Source organism: Triturus cristatus, chromosome 10 (genome assembly GCF_964204655.1).
Source record: "Triturus cristatus chromosome 10, aTriCri1.1, whole genome shotgun sequence".
Classification (NCBI taxonomy): domain Eukaryota; kingdom Metazoa; phylum Chordata; class Amphibia; order Caudata; family Salamandridae; genus Triturus; species Triturus cristatus.
The window spans coordinates 585,202,028-585,221,885 of NC_140593.1; the positions used below are offsets into that span (position 1 = coordinate 585,202,028).

The 19,858-nt window shown below is 47.5% G+C and overlaps 1 protein-coding gene across 1 annotated transcript in view; it reads right to left on the reverse strand.

The window, feature by feature from the left end:
- The window catches only part of ARL6IP1 (ARL6 interacting reticulophagy regulator 1), a 41,147-nt gene that overhangs the window by 10,659 nt on the left and 10,630 nt on the right, over positions 1-19,858 (reverse strand). Inside the window, exon 3 of the mRNA XM_085632097.1 lies at positions 11,733-11,852. Coding sequence (XP_085488223.1) covers positions 11,733-11,852 — 120 coding nt within the window. The remainder of the gene's footprint in view (positions 1-11,732; positions 11,853-19,858) is intronic.

Sequence of the window (19,858 nt, forward strand, 5' to 3'; positions counted from 1 at the left end):
GCTTGCGGAACTCAGTAAGTGAAGAGGAGACTCTGGTGTGTTGAGGGAGGTGGTTTCATGTCTTGGGTGCAATGTAGGAGAAGAAAAGTTACTTACCTGTAACTACATGTTGCAAAGTCATCCGGTGCCCTGGGCACCCCCCAACTTTTTGCTGACTGATGCTGGTGGTAACTGATTTTGACTGACCCTGGGCTCTGCCTAACCAGGCCCAGTGCTGAGCTGCAAGGAACACATTAGAATACACAGTTAAAACATCCAACATACACTAGGGTACACTATGGTATGGTGGGGTACCCCAGTAATTGGCATGACCTACCCCATAGGCCCCTAGTATATAATAGGACAGGGGATTGAAACTACCTAGAAGTCCCCAGTACCCTGGGTTATGGCAGTTTAGAGGCCATCAGCTTTTTCTGCACTAGCATGTGTGCAGTGCTGAAGCCTGAGGTCAGTTTAAAAGCAGCACTGGGTGTCAGGACTGCTTTTAAACAGTAAATTGTGCCCAAACTAGACTTTGGTGGTAGGGGCACTTACAAATGGAAAACCTACAATGGTCTCCCCTAGGTATCCCAGGGGTGGGGGTCAGTTATCTATAAGGTACACCCTTATAAAATGAGTTTTTATATGCCTTGGTAAAGTGAAATTTCACATTTCACTCCCCACATTGTGTTTAAGTGCTGCTCAAATTCGACTTTGATGCTAGGAGCACTGGGTAAGGAGGATCTGCAATATTTCTGCAGATTCAGAACCCCTAAAGTCGCCCCTAGTTGCACAGGGGGGGGGGGGGGGTCCTGCAGAAATTAGGGAAATACTTATAAAATATGTTTTTATAAGCCCTGGTGCTAGAAAACTGGCCCAAGTCATTTTCCCAATTGCAAACCCCATAGGTTAACATGGTAGGAAGCTATTGATTAATAAATATTGATAGGAGAGGACTAGCCGGACCATTCAAAGACTTCCCAGAATGGTAGTAGTAAATCCAACAATATTATATTGTTGATTTTCTCCTAAAGTGTACATACAAGAAGTTATAAGACTTTGTTTATAAGTCCAAATTCAGTCTTCCAGTGGTCTGCCCTGATTGGTCAGAGTTAAGTGGACTATCCAGGCTTCTTTGAAGAGGTGATAAGGAACCCCTAGGATAAACCACTCTGCAGGGAGGGCAGTGTGCTGGTCTATAGGAATGCTAGGCCAGGGGGTGGAGTCGTAAACCATGCTCTTCAAAGGCAGAGGGGAGGCCTGGGTTTCAGTTTCACTCTTACACTCTTGACCCAGAGTCAGGGCTAGGCTTAAGGAAGGTATGTGCAGATGGTAGGGGGGTGAGGCCATGGAAATAAGCCATCCCAGGGGGTGTGTTTAGCCAGCTCTTACCTCCTTGCTGGAAAATCAGCCATTATGGATTTGGAAGAATTGATGCACTCTGGGACAAAATAATGCCACACTCTACAGGATGTCGTCGTAACTATGAGGAGCTACCCTGCTCTCATTGGTCAGCAGTGACCTGTGCTTGACCCAGACAATTTTGAATAAGTATCTGAGAGGGGCCGAGCCCTCCAGATCTGCTGCTTGAAACTTACTGAAGAAGTGCCCTGCTGTGAAGTTTGTTGTGCAAAGATTTCTAAGGCCTGACCTCTGAAGACTGCACCAACTGAAACTGCAGCCCTGTGGATTACCTTGCTGCAAAAAGACTAAAGAGTGGACTCCCTGCAAGCTACAGGTTAACAGAGCTCACCTGGACATCCCCACAAAGAATCCCCAGCCTCGAGTACCAGTGGATTTGTAAGGGTTTTGTTCAAGTGGATTGCAGAATTGAAGTTTTACACTTTTAAGGACCCTCTTGGAGATTCCAGAACCTTGGATTGTGTGTTGGATACTTTGGGACCCGCAAGCAGAACTTCAGGAAGGAGTTCTAACTGGACCCGCCTGCTGGGGAAGGCAACACATTTGGTGAGATTCTCCAGAACAATTTTAAAGGTGTCCCTGTCAGAGAAAACGAAATGACTAAAAGGGGCACCGTTGGTTTCTAAGCACTAGAAAGTGACTAATCTTTAAAAATCCATCTCTCTGGTTCCCCACAGAGTTGGTGTCATTTAAGACAAAAATATTACCTATTTTTATAAATTGGTGTTGGATTTTTGTTTTGTGTTGTGGCTTAATTATTTACTGAAATTGTGTTTTTAAATGCTTTACATACCTGTCTTTCAAGTTAAGCCGGACTGCTCCCAGCCACGTTACCAAGGGTTGAGCATAGGAATAATTTTCTAAGACCTATGCTGGGTCCTACCATGTGTTAGTGGCCTTATTGCCAGTGGCAGATCTACATTTGCCCCTACCAATAACCCACTTTCCAACACTACAGTTATCCAGTATTGGTATCTTTCATAGATTCACATGCCTGAATCATTCCCCATCGCCGAGGCGGGAGTCCCACAAGTAAATACCAGTAGTAGGCTAAAAGAAAAAGGCCTAAGGGTTAAATCTTAGAAGCCCATCTACATAATTATAGTAAAAAGAACAAAGTTAGCTCCAACCAATCAGCTACCAGCACCCTCTAGAACACTCAGCAGAGGCAGTTCTCCTCAGATTTTCTTAGCACAAGTGGGAAGTAAGTTTCCCAAATCATAAAGAACTGACGCCGGGGAGGAGGGTGGTTGCATGTGAATCTATGAAAGATACCAATACTGGATAACTGTAGTTACAGGTAAGAAACTTTTTTTCTAATCCAGTATTGGGGTATCTTTCAAAGATTCACATGCCTGAATCAGAGTAGCAAGCAGTAAGCCAAATGTATTGTCGTTTGCGGATGGTGGGAATCAAGTGTTCATAAACTCCCAAACTGCATCCACAATGGTTGAGAAATTTTTTAAATAGCCACGCCTTAAAGAAATCAAAATTTATATTAAAAAAGACATTACCGAAATAAAACATGAATTGAATATGCTACTTACCAGTATGCATCTGTTCTTGGCATGTAGGGCTGCTGACATTCATATCTGTGCATAGATCGCCGCCTAGTGTTGGGTCCGGATGTTTGCACGTTGTTGTCCTGGAAGAGTCTTCGAAGTATCCTGGGATAGGTGACTCCTCCCCTGGACTACAGTGCGCATGGGCATCCTCTCCATCCTCAGATTGTTTTTCGCCATTGTGGCAGTGATGGAGTAGATACAGAAAGTGATGACCATGCTTACAGTAATTCTGAGAGCTACAGCTGCTACAGGCACCGGGGAGGAGGGAGGGCGATATGAATGTCAGCAGCCCTACATGCCAAGAACAGATGCATACTGGTAAGTAGCATATTCAGTTCGAGGCATGTGGGCTGCTGAATTCATATCTGTGCATAGAATAAATAGCAGTGCCCTCTATTAGCGGCGGCTACCAGTGCCAGCGGTCTGAAAAAGAGTTTTGAGAACAGCCTGTCCTACAGCTGCCTGCTGTTTTGATTGCACATCTACACAATAGTGTTTGGTACATGTATGTGTAGTGGACCAGGTGGCTGCTCTACATATATCATGCAAAGGAATGTTTCCCAGGAAAGCCATGGAGACCCCTAACTTACGTGTTGAGTGGGCTCGTGGGGGAATCGTTAATGTGCGTTTAGCCTTTTGATAGCAAATTTGAATACATTTAACGATCCATCTGGCTATACCTGCTTTGGAGATAGCGTTACCTTTGTGGTGTGGGGCAAAGGCAACGAAAAGTTGTTTTGTTTTCCTAAAGACTTTAGTCCTGTCGATATAGTACATGAGGGCTCTCTTTACATCTAGTGTATGGAGTGCTCTTTCTGCGACAGTTTGTGGGTTTTGAAAGAAAACAGGCAGTTCAATAGTTTGATTCATGTGGAACTGCGATATGACCTTGGGCATGAATTTGGGGTTGGTACGTAGTACGACCCTGTTGGCGTGAACCTGTATGAATGACTCTTGAACGGTTAGTGCCTGGAGTTCACTAACTCTTCTTAAAGAAGTGATTGCTACTAGGAAAGCTACTTTCCAGGTGAGGAATTGAATCTCGCATGAGTGTAGAGGTTCGAAGGGTGGACCCATCAGGCGTGTGAGGACCAAGTTGAGGTTCCACATTGGAGCTGGTGGGTGGCTTGGAGGAATTACTCGTTTGAGTCCTTCCAAGAATGCTTTGATGGCCGGCACTCTGAATAAAGAGAGGTGCTGCCTGTTCTGGAGATAGGCTGATATTGCGGTCAAATGGACACGTATTGAGGTGTATGCCAGATTGCATCGATATAGGTGTAAGAGGTAACAAATTATGTTTTGGATGGATGCGTCTAGCGGGTTAATGTCATTATTATTGCAATAAATGACGAATCTTTTCCATTTGGCTGCATAGCAAGCTCTGGTAGTGGGTCTCCTGGCCTCCTTAATGATGTCCATACAGTCAGGTGGCAGGTTTAGGTAGCCAAACTCTAGGACTTCAGGAGCCAGATTGCCAGGTTCAGCTGTTGCGGATCTGGGTGCTGAATCTCTCCATGGTTCTGCGTCAAATGCGCGGGTTTGATCCGCAGCCTTTGATGCGGCACCACGGAAAGTTCGAGAAAAGTGGTGTACCATGGCTGGCGTGCCCACGTTGGAGCAACCAGGACGAGTGTCAGTGAGTGTTGTCTGAGTTTGCGTGCCACCAGCGGTATCAATGGTGCTGGGGGAAAAGCGTACGCAAATCTGCCGGACCAGTTCATCCATATCGCATTGCCCTGCGACTGCGGATGTGGGAACCTGGCGGCAAAGCTTTGGCATTTTGCGTTTGCTTGTGGCGAATAGGTCTATCTCTGGATGACCCCACTGCTGGAAGTACGGTTGGAGTACTGATGGGTGTAACTCCCACTCGTGCATCTGGTGGCTGTGTCTGCTGAGCAGATCCGCCATCTGGTTGTCCTTGCCGGGGAGGTGTTCCGCCATGAGGAACATGTTCCTTTGAATGGCCCACTTCCACATGCTCTGAGCCAGATGAGACAACTGTGGAGAGTGTGTTCCTCCCTGCTTCTGTATGTAGTACATGGCGGTCATGTTGTCCGTCCGGATCAACACGACTTTGTTGCACAAGTGTACTTTGAATGCTTTCATAGCCAGGAAGATTGCCATCAGTTCTAGAAGGTTGATGTGCATCTTCTTTTGTTGTATTGTCCATAGTCCCTGCACTGTGTAGTTGAGTACATGAGCTCCCCATCCCTGGAGAGACGCGTCCGCTGTCAGTATTATTTGTGGAACCGGCTCTTGGAACGGTCGGCCCTTGCAAAGGTTTTGTGGATTCCACCAATGCAGAGAGTTGTATGCCCGACCGCTCACCAACACTAGGTCTTTTAGTTGCCCTTGAGCCTGATTCCATTGACGTGCTAAGCACTCCTGAAGCGGGCGCATATGTAGTCTCGCGTGTGGGACTATGAAAATGCAGGAGGCCATCATGCCTATCAACTGCATGAACACTCGCGCGGGAAGGAGTGTTGGGGTTTGAACTTGGAAATCAGCATTTGTATGCGGTTGATTCTCACTAAATTCGGCTGAGCTGTGGCCGCCAGAGTGTCTATGGTCGCACCTAGGTACTGTTGTACGTGTGCGGGTTGGAGATGTGATTTTGGGTAATTTAGTGAGAACCCCAGACTGTGAAGAAGGTGAATGGTGCGGGACATGTGGCTGGCACATTGCTGGGCTGACTTTGCCTGAACAAGCCAGTCGTCCAGGTAGGGGTAGACATGAATGTGTTGCCTCCGTAAATGTGCAGCCACAGTAGCTAGGCACTTTGTGAAAACCCTGGGCGCCGTTGTCACGCCGAAGGGAAGAACCTTGAATTGGTAGTGCTGCCCTTGAATAGTGAACCTGAGATATTTCCTGTGTGATGGGTGAATGGGTATGTGGAAATACGCATCTTTGAGGTCTAGTGTGGCTAGGAAGTCTCCCTGTTTGAGCAGTGGGAGGACTTGTTGCAGGGTGAGCATGTGGAAATGTTCCGAGAGAATGTAGCGGTTGAGGGGTCTCAGGTCTAGTATAGGTCTGAGTGACCCGTCCTTTTTCGGTATTAAAAAGTACAGGGAGTACACCCCCATACCTTGCTCATGGACGGGTACGACCTCTATTGCGCCTTTTTGCAGCATACTTAGCACTTCCTGCTGTAATAGCGTTAAGTGCTCTGTGGACATAGGACGGTATTTTGGCGGTATTGTGGGTGGAGTCGAGGTTAATTCTAGGCAGTAACCGTGTTTGACAATATCTTTGACCCACCTGTCCGTGGTGATGGAGTTCCACGTGGACAGGAACCTTTGTAGCCTTCCCCCGACAGGTGTTATGTGGTCGGGAGGAAGGGAGAGGGCGTCACCGTTTGTTTTTGGGGGAGGACTTGGTGTTGCCGTATCCGCGTCCTCTGCCCTTTGTGCTTGAGCCACGATATCCACCCCGGGTGTTTTTGTCGTAGGAACTTTGTGTGTTTCCCTTGTTGTAGGTTTGCTGTGACCCCTGTCCTCTACCTGCTCCTCTATTTCCGGGGCGATGAAAGGAGCCACTCCGAAAGGTCTGCGTTTGGAGAGCCCCCATGGACTTTGCAGGGTCTGTGTCCTTTTTTATTTTTTCTAGGGTGGTGTCAACCTCTGGTCCGAATAAGTAGTCTGGGTTGACCGGCTGGTTGAGGATGTTATTTTGCACCTCAGGTTTGAATCCGGAGATTCGTAACCAGGCGTGTCGTCGTAACATGACGCTAGTGTTTATGGCTCTGGCAGCTGTATCTGCGGCATCCAGTGCACACTTAATGGATGCGTTCGTGAGGAGTTGTCCCTCCCGGATGAGGATCTCTGCTCCCTCTTTGTATTGGTCAGGGAGATGTTGGAGTAAGGTTTCTAATGTGTCATAATGTGCGCGATCGTAGCGAGCTAGGAGCGCCCGAGTATTGGCAATACGCCATATGTTAGCTGCTTGGGCTGCAACCCGTTTGCCGGAGGTCTCTAGCACCTTGGACTCTTTGTCCGGGGGAGGAGCATCCCCAGTCGTCTGCGAGTGCGCCCGTTTGCGAGCATTCGCGACTACTATGGAATCCAGAGGCAACTGGCCTCTAATGTAGGTAGGGTCCCCAGGCGCCGACCTATATTTTTTGTCGATCCTGGGGTTTATTACTCTTGCCCTGGTGGGTTCTTTGAAAATGTCCTTTGCTGGTTTGAGGACACCTTTCAACATGGGTAGAGTTTTGATATTCCTTTCTGAGGATGCGAAAGTATCCATGAGAAAATCGTCCTAGATGGTGTCAGAGTGGAGTTGCACACCATGATTGGCCGCAGCACGTTCAATGAGGGCGTTGAATGCGGCAGTGTCCTCTGTGGGAGACGTTTTTGCGCCATATAGCTGCGTGTCCTGTGTATCCATAGGTGCGCCCGGGTCTACAGGGTCATCCCAAGCCTGGTCAGGGTCCTGTTGGCCTTCAGGGTCCATCTCTCCGGGGTAGGGGACGTGGTCACCCATGTAGTCCTCCAAAACGTCGGTTTCGGAGTGTGTCGGAGAGAAGGACTGTGGATCTTGGTAAGAGGTATGGAGAGGTTCGTAAAGAACTGGTTCCGAATCCACTGGCAGCTTTTTCTTTAGTGGGATCCGGTAGGAGTCCAAAGCTGGTTCGGAAGTTATTCTCCTCTTGTGGAGCATCATTCTGCCGGTTTCCGCATCGATGATGTGTGATGGTGACGTCTCCGTAGGAGAGTGTTCTGCAGGTGTGATCCTGGTGTGGGTGACACGTGTTCTGATTTCGAACAGTTTTGGCGCCGTGGATGGTGGCAGGCCAAAAGTGATGTTGGCCGGTGCCAGAGAAGCTTTTTGAGCCTTTTTCGGCTCGGAGCCTGACGTGTCCTGGAGGGCTGCCTTGTCTTTGATGCGTTGCAAGGACGCTGAAACTTGCCGCACCTGGAACGCCGACGGTTCCTTGGCGCCGACCGGTTCTGTAGAGGCAGGCGTGGACTTCTTCGGTGCCACGGGGTCATCGAGTCGAGGGGAGGTAATAGCTGTCGACGGCGTCGATGATTGTGCCTTTGGTGCTGCTTTCGAAGTGGTGTGAGACGCAGCAGCCATTTTGACCTTTGTGGCCGGAGCCGATTGTTTCGGTGCCGGGAGCCGAGGCGGTTTGGCGGTACCGATGGTCTTTTTCCGTGTGTCGGCGCCGACGTCGGCTGCTGCGAGCTCGGCACCGAAGTCCCGCTTGGTGCGGTCGGTGCCGACGGGTTTGGCTGGCGTCGAAGGTGGTGGGCTTCGATCCGACCAGTGTCACTTTCAGTTTCGGTTTCTGCTGAACCGATATGGCTTTCGGTTTCGACGAAGGGAAACCAGTCGTTTTGGGTAGTAATGGCTGCCGCTGAATGTCCGAGGCCGGGCCAGAGGGCGGGGCCGAAGAAATGCGGGATAGGTCTTGGGTAAGGCCCGAAGGAGATCCCTCGACCGGAGCCATAGATTGACGCACTAGGATATCCTCCGTCTGCACGGGTAGGCCTTGCTCGTCACCGGAGCTACTCTTCGGCCCCTAAGGCCTCATTGTAGTCTCCTACCTCGGTGTCGGCTTCGTCTGTGAAAGAGTCATTCTTCGACGTCTTCCGATCCGGAGTCGTGTTCGGAAGCGGGGCTGGAGGGTAGGTTCTCCACGTCTTCCACATCTTCGTCCTCGGCGGTGAAGATGTTGGTCGGGGCCGGTGCTGCTTGCTGCGCTTCAAGTCTCGCTGCTCGTCGATTCCGGAGAGTCTTCTTGGATCGGAATCGGGCACAGGCCATACATGTGGACTCGTCGTGATCCGGTGAAAGGCATTTGTTGCACACCGGGTGGACGTCGACATGGGGATATTTCGCATTACATACAGGGCACCGCTTGAATGGTGTCCTCGATTCCATCGTCGATGGTCGGGTATGATGCGAAAAAGTTGTTCTTGAAGTTAGTAAACTAACAAATAACTATCGATACCGATCGGGAACAGTACCGACGCGAACTAAAGGCCTTTTGGCCTGTAAAAAGTTTTTCCTAACTTGAGTCAAGATAAGCACATCCGAACCCAATGGCGGAAAAAAACAATCTGAGGATGGAGAGGATGCCCATGCGCACTGTAGTCCAGGGGAGGAGTCACCTATACCAGGATACTTCGAAGACTCTTCCAGGACAACAACGTGCAAACATCCGGACCCAACACTAGGCGGCGATCTATGCACAGATATGAATTCAGCAGCCCACATGCCTCGAACACATAAATATTAACAGATATATCTATATAGCCAGTTCTTTAAATATATAAACATGTGTTACATGAAACATGATAGCATATAAAAGAGAAGTAGTACCCGAATCTGACCTTAATGAAAGATGGCGCCTGTCCCAACAGCTGCATCATCTTTTTGTGCAGATTGAAGACAGTAATGCTTCGTGAACGTGCGGACACTTTTCCCCATGTCGTTGCACGGCAGTCACTCCAGCAAACAATGCTGTAGAAGCTGCCACAGTCCTTGTAGAATGGGCTTTGGCTTTCCTCTGTAAAGGTTTGTTGGCCTGGTCATGGCAGAAATGAATCGTAAAAGTCAGCCATCTGGCCATTGTTGCCTTTGTCACTGCAGTCCGAAGTGTCGCTTGACCATAGGCCACAAACAGTTGGTTGGAATGTCTGATGTCTTTAGTTTTCTGTAGGTAGAATTTTAAACAGCACTTAACATCCAGAGAGTGTAATGCTCTTTCAGCTGGAGTGGATGGATCCAGAAAGAAAGTTCTTAATCTTACCGGTTCATTCAAATGAAATGGAGACAGTACTTTAGGGATGAATCTAGGATTTGTTCGAAGGGGCACGTAGTCCTGAGTGAAATATAAAAAAGGGTTCTGGGATAGTTTAAGCTTGGATTTCACTAACCCTTCTTGCAGAAGTAAGAGCCAGGAGAATGGCAACCTTCCAAGTGAGGAATTTGAGATCAGCTTTGTGGATCGGCTCAAATGGTCATTTCATAAATTGTTTGACAAATGAAGATGAACAGAGAGAGAAGGAAGTTTGGCGCATTTTCTGAATCTGGAAAGAGCATCAAGATGGTCCTTGACCGATGAAAAGGTAAGCCCAGACTTGGCTAGAGAAAGCAAATCAGGAAGAATTTGTTTTGCAGGAGCTTGAACTGGGTGAATATTATTCGCCTCGCATCTACAGCAAAATCGCTTCCATTTTAAGCGATAAGTTTGGATTCTGCTCTGGGCACGAGATTTGGCCAAAATCTCACGACAGTCCTGAGAGATGTTAAGGTCCTTGAACTCTAATAAATCAGGAGCCATGCGTGCAAAGGCAGGTACTGTGGGTCCGGATGAACCACTTGGCATCTGTCCCTCGACAACATTGTGGGCATCGGAATAAGGCGAATAAGTTTGTCTTGAGACAATAGCCGAAGTTCCTGGAACCAATACTGCCTTGGCCAGTGGGGTGCAATCTGAATCAGATGGCAATCCTCCAGCTTTATCTTGCGGAGCACCTTCGGGATCAGATCAATTGTATGGGGGGGGGGGCGTATGCACAAATCCCTGACCATCGCATGGACAGGGCATTCCCCCTTGAGCCCTGTTGAGGGAACCTGCTGGCATAGTATCAGCATTTCTTGTTCTCCCTCGTTGCGAATAGATCACGTGCTGGTCTGCCCAAAGCTTGGAAAACTCTGCTTGCCTGCTTCTCCTCCCGTTCCCACTCGTGACAGTACGATTGAGATCTGCTCAGCGTGTCTGCCAGAGTATTGTGAAGACCCCTGACGTGTTCGGCTCTCAAGGTTATTTTGTGGAATGTGACCCACTCCCACAATATCAGAGCTTCCTGCGAGAGCCTAGCTGACTTTGTTCCTCCTTGTTTGTTGATGTAATACATGCTGGTCGTATTGTCGGTACAGGCCAGCACTGAGGAACCCGCGATCCTTGGGAGGAACGCTTGCAGAGAAAGAAAGATGGTGAGGAGCTCCAGTCTGTTGATATGCGGTTTGTGTACTTGAGACCATTTTCCTTGAATCTGCAAATCTTGCAGATGACCTCCCCATCCCTCCATGGAGGCATCGGTTGTTAAAACAAAGTCTGGAATTGTTGGTAGGAATGTGAGACCGTGGGCCAAATTCGCTGTCTGAGACCATCAATGCAGAGAATCTATCATGCGTGACGTGACCCTGATGGAATCGTCGAACGAACCCACGGCTTGTTGCCATTGAAGATGTAACTCCTCCTGAAGAGGTATCATTTTGAGCCGTGCCATGGGTACGAGATTTATCGCAGAAGAGCACATCCCTAGAAGTGAAGCAAACATCCGGACAGAAACGGACCTTCTTGAAATAAAAGTTGCTAATTTTTGGAGACGTATTGGACTATGAAAGATACCCCAATATTGGATAATGAGCGACATCCAGTTTTTCTTTTGCCGGCGCGGGTACGAGGGAGTGTGTCTGGTGGGTTGGTGAAAGTAGGAATTCTGGTCCTGAGTGGTGTAGGGCTTTGTATGTATGCGTGAGAAGTTTGAATTGGAAGTGCTTGCGAGCAGGGAGCCAGTGAAGCCTTCTGAGGTGCAGTGTGATGTGGGTGATGCATAGGAGGTAGAGTAGGAGTCTTACCGCTGCGTTCTCGATGGTCTGGTGTTTAACAAGTATGGACTTGCACATCAGAAACAGAATGGAAGCTAAATGTGACAGTAATACACCGAAAACGTAAAAAAAAAAAAAAACTACATCCTTTTGATATTCACAGCACACCTTACGGCAATTACGTTTTACTTTGATACTCACCACTGATTGGAGCCAAAAATTTTAGGAGCAAGAGTTGGGACCAGGTAATCTGCCAAACACAGCAATGTTGCAAAAGATGAAACTCCTGACAGAACTGATGGGTCCAAGTAGTAAATCATCCTGCAAATTTATTAATTAAAAAAAAAAGTATAGTTACAGAAATATTTGGTCTGGTGATAAAGTGCACACAGTACTACATGTCATGAGTAAAGCAACTGGAAATGTAGGACAAGATTCCAAAGAGCCTAGAGATATGCCCCCCTTCTCCCACACATAACCAAGAGCACCTGGAATGCAGGCTGCTGATAAACAGGTCTGAAAATCATTAGGGGTTTGGTAAGCATATGCCATCTAGTAACCTCACCAACAACCTCAGACTGCCATATCTTCAGGCTACGGCCTCAGTATCAAGTAACGCTTGGGGGCCAAATAAGAAGGTAACAGGTTACTAGGGTGAATGTTGGTCTCCATGAAGGAGGCCTCCGGCTTTGCACCAAACACTATGCCACTGATTAGTGGTTGCTAGAGTTGTGACAGGAGCTTAGTGTTTTGTGAACCAATAGTTGTGAGTGTCAACACTGTCTCACTGGAGTGGGGCTTATGGGCTTCATTTGTGTATTCTTCTGCTTCTATGCACTAATCCAGATCTTGCTGCTAATACGCCATGTGTATGTGTCCTGTCTGGTACAAGCATTGTGAATATGAGAGAGTCATAGTAATGAATTTCATCTTGGAAAACCCTGGCTTGTTTCTGTAGACAGAATGGAGGTGTTTTCCCAGAAAGTCGAAGCGTATTGCTGGCATTCTTGAAGCTACAGGGAGAAGACAGTCAGAAGGGGGAACAGATGAGAAAAGGCGCCATTAGAAATTTGAACATGCATTTTGTATAGAGGAGCTGCTGATTAGTCTTCCTGTAGCACTGCCATTTAGAAGATTGTAGCCGTGACCGGCGACACTGCAGTCGGTTGTTCAAGGCGAAAGGGTTCTTTAGGGGAGGCCAGCCCTTCGTCTTTCCCCAGATCACTTGTGTGCCTGTTGATAGCCAGGTGAAAAAAGGTCAACATTTTGCGCCTCTGATGTGAGTGCTCAGGGTTGTGAGGCGCATTACTCTATAGGAAGGCTGTTTCTAGAGAGCAGCTTTCGAAAAACATATGAAAGAATCACCCCAAACCAGTACTGAAAGTAAAGGCAGTGGATCCACATCCAGTCTGCCTCAACTACACAGAAGTGGGAGCCACTAACCCCCTTATTGCAGTTCCAAGTTCTTTGACAAATAAAGGGAGTGCTCTAAAGAGTATTCAAGGGCTTCTGTGCAACAAGAGCTAGTGTCTGCTTGAGAGTCAGCTTTCCAGTGGTGATGAGATAACATGATGTCTTGCCTTTCTCGAACAAGCTGTTCTTCTGTCTCAGTGTTTGAGAGAGGGAATGAGCCTGCCAACCCTGCAGGAGTTATGGATGTCCATGGCAGGCCAAAAGAAGCAAGACCTAACTGCCAAAAGAAAGAAAACTAAAGAGTACGAGTATTGACCTAATATAATGACGGAGGCGCAAGCCTTGCACTCGGTTGTTAGTTTACCTTAAGTTGATTACCGCCTTGCAGATTGAGCCTCCTCTTCCAATAATTTGTAGTTCGCACCATAACTTCGATCTTACACAGCTGCTACCAAAAAATGCACTGTGGTCATACGCATTTCTCATACGGGACACTTGATTCAGAGCCCTTCCTAGACCAAAGCACAGTACACTTTATACAAACATCCGTGTGCTAGATTTCTGCTTCCCATGTTAAGGGTGGCGAATGTTAGACATTACTTGCCTGCCTTGGCCTATCGATAACAGCTTGGCTCATGTGAAATTTGCTATGGAGTGCTAAACTACACGAGTAGCGCTTTAGCAGTCAGGAAAAGATATGGTACTGCAATAATTGCCCATTTATGATAGGTGATCCATTATGTTTTAAACGTCTTTACCAGTACATTTTAAGGAAGAAACACTGTGATAATGTACATATTTTTTAAATGTACAGTGTTACGGATTTTAACGTGCAAATGTTTTAATCCTATGTAATGTACATCTTGATGTGAATGTTTTATGGCAACTTTAAGCCAAATAAAATTGTTGGTTGACTGCGGAGAGCAATCTCAGCGCCGTAGGAGTGGTGTCCCAAAATAGCAGTTCCAATCGTGAATCGGTAGCTGATCTCGCCGCAAGATGATAGACCGACAATCCTCCTATTCCAGAATTGTGCCAGCAGCTGCCATCGTGCCACTGACCCCACCCACAATGGGAGCCCACCTGCTATGCATAACGGTGAGCGCTAAACTAGATCTAATAATTACCATGGGCCCCACCAACACCCAGTACATGTGTGTGCTGCAGGACTTCAGTAGGCTCCTGCTGTCAAAACATGCTGTAGCCTACCCGAACGGTTGCTTATGCAAAACATATGGCTCCTCCTAAATGCAGGTGATAAGCTGACGCGTGTTGCCAGTTTCCCTACCAGCCGCAGAGAGAATACAGATTCCTCGAGATGACTGTCGAAGGAACTGTACCCAACTGAGCATGCGCATTATTGAGCTGGGGTAATCTGCAAAGGAGCCTAGATGCTGCAGCTACCAACCATGACTGGACTTGCCTAGACTCACAAGAGGAAGACACAGGGAAAGGGATGTAACGGGCATTTTGTGTGTCAATATTCTGGGTGGTTTTGTTCGAGTAGATATGTGATAGTACATGTCTAGGTAAAGCATTAGGTTGGACAACCAGTTATTTCGCTGCGGTGTGGTTGTTGAGTCTAAGCTTGTGATCCGAGACGTTTGTGGCCGCTCACCATCACTACAACTGAGTTAAGTAGTATAGTATTGTACTTGGCCAGAGAGCAATTGCAGGCTAGACCGTAGTACCAGAGGCATAAGACCCCAGTATACACAGCAGAGGCCCTTGCTTGCCCCTTCCCCAAGAAAGAAGTCTGACAATGGGGGAAGGGGGTGAAATTCATCCCACACTTCAATCCTATGCTTAGCCAGAGGTCAGTAAAGCAAAAGCTGACTGGGAAAGCTAAGGTGCATGCATTTCAAGCAGAGGTTTAAGTGTGGAATGCAGTTTGCAAGCCCCATTTCTTTGTTATTTAAAAATGATGGATGTATGACGATACAACGAGGGCCATTTCAACGTGGTCTGTTAGATCGGTTGTATGTCGTTACAACGCATTCCGTTGCAATGCATGCCTTTACCACGCATGCGCTACAACGGAATGCCATTTCCACACACAACCTTTTCCACGAATATTCCTTTACCACGCATACTTGCATCGTAATGGAATACTCTTGGTAAAGGTTATACCTCTCCCCTGTACCCTTACGTGACCATCCAATCATTATAATTACCCCTGCCTGTTACCCATAATCTATATATATTTTTAGTACTTCTACGTCATAAAGAGGAAGCGTTATTCCGTTCCCTCTAAAACGATGCCGATTGTCACCACTCTCCTTCGTTTTTACATGTTTTTTTGGGGGGGTGGGGGCACCTCCAAGCCCCCTTTTTTTCCGCATGCATTTTTTTTTTTTAACACGTCTTCGCCGACATCAAAAACGGACTGAACCTGAGGGAGATGAACTGGTTCCAGTGAAGCTTGCGTGGTAAAGACGGCCGTGGAAGGCATACGCGTGGTAAAGACGTTTACGTGGTAAGTGTACCGCTGTAAACGTAAAGCGTAGAAAAGCCTTCGTGGTTAAGGATGTTTCCCGTTAGATCGCGGTTTTCACTACGCAAGTCGTTACATTGACTTGCGCTGGATTTCTGAATAGTGTAAATTACTATTCCAACTCCAGTCTACATACAGCAGGGAAGGTGTCGGAAACAGTAATTTACACTATCCCTTAGTCTACAGCGCCAACCAGTGCAAGTCGAGGTATCGACTTGCATATTGCATAGTGAAAACCACAATTTAATTGTACCACGTTGAAATGGCGGTAAACGATGTCTCCCATTTCCTATGGCACAAGTAGTATTCGCAATCAATGTTTAAGCTTTATGCACATGCTTGAGAATCCCGATCCGAAGCCATCACCATAAATAGAACCCTTTTCTTACCATTGCATAAAAATAAATTTTGGTATATAAAAAGTGAGTGGTTTTCTGTAAGCTCTAAGAAATTGCATGTAAACAAAGTGCAAGTCGTAAAAAAAATATATAGATCACAAACATTACCTGAATCAAGGTCTAGAATTTGAATGAGGCCAAATTGTTCTTCATATGGGAAGCAAATGCATAACTTATTAAAAGAACGTCATACAAGGAAACTTCAAGGAAGCACCCTTCCCACATAACGCCACAGCACAGACAACCAAGACTATTGTTTTAGACTTGCTTTACCTCACAGACAATTAATACTTTGCAACAATTCCACATGGCTGTATAATTGTAATCTTTCCATACAAACTCAGTGCGTCGTCACTAAAGAAACGAGTAATGCTAGAAAACAGTAGAAATTGCTGGATTTGTGTTTTGGCAGCTATCCTTCAATCGAGACCAGGTTCCAGCCCTCTGCACACATCACCTAGCTTCTTTCACAGTGCCGTGCCATCACTGGCACAAAGGGATTAACGCCTGCACACATTCAGTGTCCTTTGTTGTCAAGGTTGCCAGATTGGGCTATTTCCCGCACAATTGGACGACTTTTTTCCCAGTTGTGCGGGAAAAACCCATGCCTGGCGGGGGGCTACTTTTTGGGCTGGAATGGAGTGTTTGTGCGCAATTTACTGGCCTGGGGCGAGCGCCCACCACGGAGTCCGTGGCGTGATGCCAGTCACTGTACAGTGGCAAATCAGAGCGCATCGCGCTTCCTTGGGGGCCTGCCTCTGCCTAAACTGCGCGCGCACATGATTGATGAAAAATCCTTCCCGAGTTGCGACCCCCAGCAATTATCCCGCCCACCCCCTAGAGCAGCAGCCAGCCAGCAACCAGGCCAGGCAAGTCAATCATCTTGACTTGCAGTTGCCATTGCCAATGCTTGCTTTCTAATGCTATGCTAACTTATTGACTTAAGTAAGTACTTTTTGCATTGTTGTAGGCAAGGCAGCCGCGCCGGTGCTGCTGCGGAGCACTAGGTGCAGCGGGGGGCAGGGCTGCCTGCAGAGACAGAGTGCTGCTGGTGCGCACACACTCAGTCAAATCATGTCACACCAGTCACCACCTAACTTAGTTACTTCAGTTACTGTTGAGTAAGGCAAATTAGCCAATGTGGGGGTCTCCCAGGGCCGTCAATGTTGTAGCGCGCGAAAACGCTACCAATGACGGCCCTGGATATTATTTTTAGGTCAGCCCCCGTGGTTCCCATATAAAGCGGGGGCTGACGTGAGCACGGTCTTTTCGGCGCGGCGGCGGTGATGACTAGTCTAACTCTCTGACTGAGACAGTCATGGTCGGAGTACTGGAGTAGTCCCACTCCCACGTCGACGAATATTCGATCGTGAGCGTCAGCGTGTCGATTAAATTGGCAGGCGGCCGACCAGGCACCACCAGGCCACCACAGTCAGCAGGCCCAGCCCCAGCCACGCCAGCCCCCAGCCCAGCCACTGCCACAGTGCCAGGCTTTCCAATGCAAAGTGGCCACTGCCAGCCACCCACCGCTCCACAGCAGCACACAGCCCGGCGGCGGCAGAGGCACGCGCACGTCGTTGACTCTGAGTGAGTCAGTGAGTCTGTGATCAGCGCTGCTGCTGCCTTCCTTTGCCTGCCCTGCTGCTGTGCGATTGTGAATCAATCGATTTAGAACTGAAGCCTCAGTCACTCAGAAGAACATCTACTGTCTCAGAAAACGACTCACGCCGGCTGCCACACCGTCCGTCCTCTAGTCTGCTCTGCTGTACAGGAGTGCCCTGGCCTGGCCCTGGGCAGTGGCTGCTGCTGAGCTCACCTCAGCTGACGTGGTGAGGAGTGGTGACTGGCGACGGTCCGGTGACGGCGGTACCTGTTGTCCTGGACGGTGGACCTCGACGCAACCTCCTCAGGAGAGTGAGTGACTCAATGAGTGAGTCTCAAGTGTGCGCAGTGGTCCTTTTTCAAAATAGGGTGCATAATCTTTAAACCCCCCGCGAGAACGTGTATAGAAACCTTGATTGAGGCACTAAGTACTGAGAGGTTCTCTTTTTTTGTGCACTTTTCTATAGCGCGAACTCAACCCCAAGGTATCACAGCCTTTATACGAGTACCGGTTGCATTAAAGACGGACACATTACTTTTTTGGCAGGCACGAGGAGATCAAGTGATTTGCCTAAATCAAGGGATGTTGGAGCCTCCAGCCAGACTCGAACCCCGTTCACCGATTCAAAGTCCGCTGCTCTAGCATTACCCTGTTGAGTGCGGTATTTACCGGCGCTCTGTAACCTCCGCTAGGAGCTCTGTCATTCGGAATGGGGGAAAACTAGTACTCTGTGGTACTTTCCATGTAAAAATCCTGGCAGGTTGTACGTGGCTAAGAAGTGTGGTATTATTGTAACAGTTTTGATCTTCATTTGGGCACACACGTTTCCCACAAACTCAGAAGGGCCTTAGCGCGTTTTAGATTTCTTGACAGATAACATGCAGGTTTTACAGTGTCTGGAAAACCAGTGACATCTTTCACTCTGTTAATTTAAAAGATTCATCGGTGCTTACTAGGTCTTGTAAAGAGCACACTCACCCGTAGGCCTCTTGGGGCTGAATAACAGAGGTTTATTGTTGCCCAACACAATGGTACTCCTTTTACAGTGACCGTTCTGCATGCTGGCGCAGGAGACCTAGCTTCACTGGCTAGGGTGGAAGGTCACAAGACCCACTACTTTATGGAGCACCCACTTGAGATAAGCCCACATTCTCCAAACCACCCACCAATTGCAATGTGGACAACATCCGCTGGATGAATCACAACCGCAGGCCACAGTCTGCACAAGCAACAAGAGGCCGTGTAACTAGCGAATGCTGTGCTTTAAAAGTAACCACAAACATCTGGTCTCCTCCACTTGCTTGAAAGTTCTGCGCTATATCCATGCCCGCCAACTTAGATCCCCATATTTAAATGTACGGGTGGTTTCCTATAAGCAAAAGAGACTGAGGTTTTCTGTGCACTTTTCCTCACTTGGAACACATTTCATTTAAGGCAGTTTTAAATAGCAGAAACGAAAGGGGCAACACGGAGAAGCATGGTACTACATCTGTTATGCTGAATTGGTTGCAAAGTGCATTTTGTAATATTTTATGAGGCTAAGACATCTTCAGAGGTGCCCAGTAATCAGTGAATAATAATTGGTGAGAAGTCTGGAGGTTAAAGTATTTGTTAGATGTCTGCTTTGTGCAGTCCTAGATCTGAATCAAAGTAGTGTAGAAGTTGAATGTGTCTACGGCAAAACACTACACATAATGTAATTTGCAGAGGACAGATTTTTTTTTTTTTTTTAAATGCAGCTACTTTAGTGGGCTAGTGCTTTGAACACAGATCCTTTTGTTCCTTGCAGTTCATAATTAGTAAGCCTTTCACTATTGCACATTGAGCCATGTGTGACTACTACATCTTTTTACCTTCAGTCATGCAACACATCTTGTACGCTGATTTACACACTTGCATGATATATGATTTATTGTCAATGTGTCTAAGCACTCTGATACCATGAAGTGCGCTATACAAGAAATAAAATACTGCTATTTAAATTGCGTGTAAATACTGGGACAGACCAACACATCTGACACTCTAGCATAGGAGTGGAAAAAGTCAAGCATGCCTCTCCAGTACCTGTGAGGAGATGAGCTGTGTTCCCCTTCCTTGTGTGCTAAGCAGAGGCGCAACTAGAGCCAAATTTCAGGAGGGGCTGAATCTCTAAGCAATAGGCAGCGTGGAGCTGCAGGGGCTCTTAGAAGGGGTGAAACAACAGCGAGGCCTCATCAACATGCAAATGGTCTTTTAAAGACCTGTGAAATTGATGGAGCTTGGGTTTCACCTATAAAATGTATGCATTATTATATGACAAAAAGCTGCAGACATGAGTTTTATAATGGCACTCAGATTGTGGAAAAGCAAGTTGAAAACATAGGGCTTCAGTTTGGAGGTGCTTTTATGTGAAAACATGCTTAATTAGTTGAACAGCCAT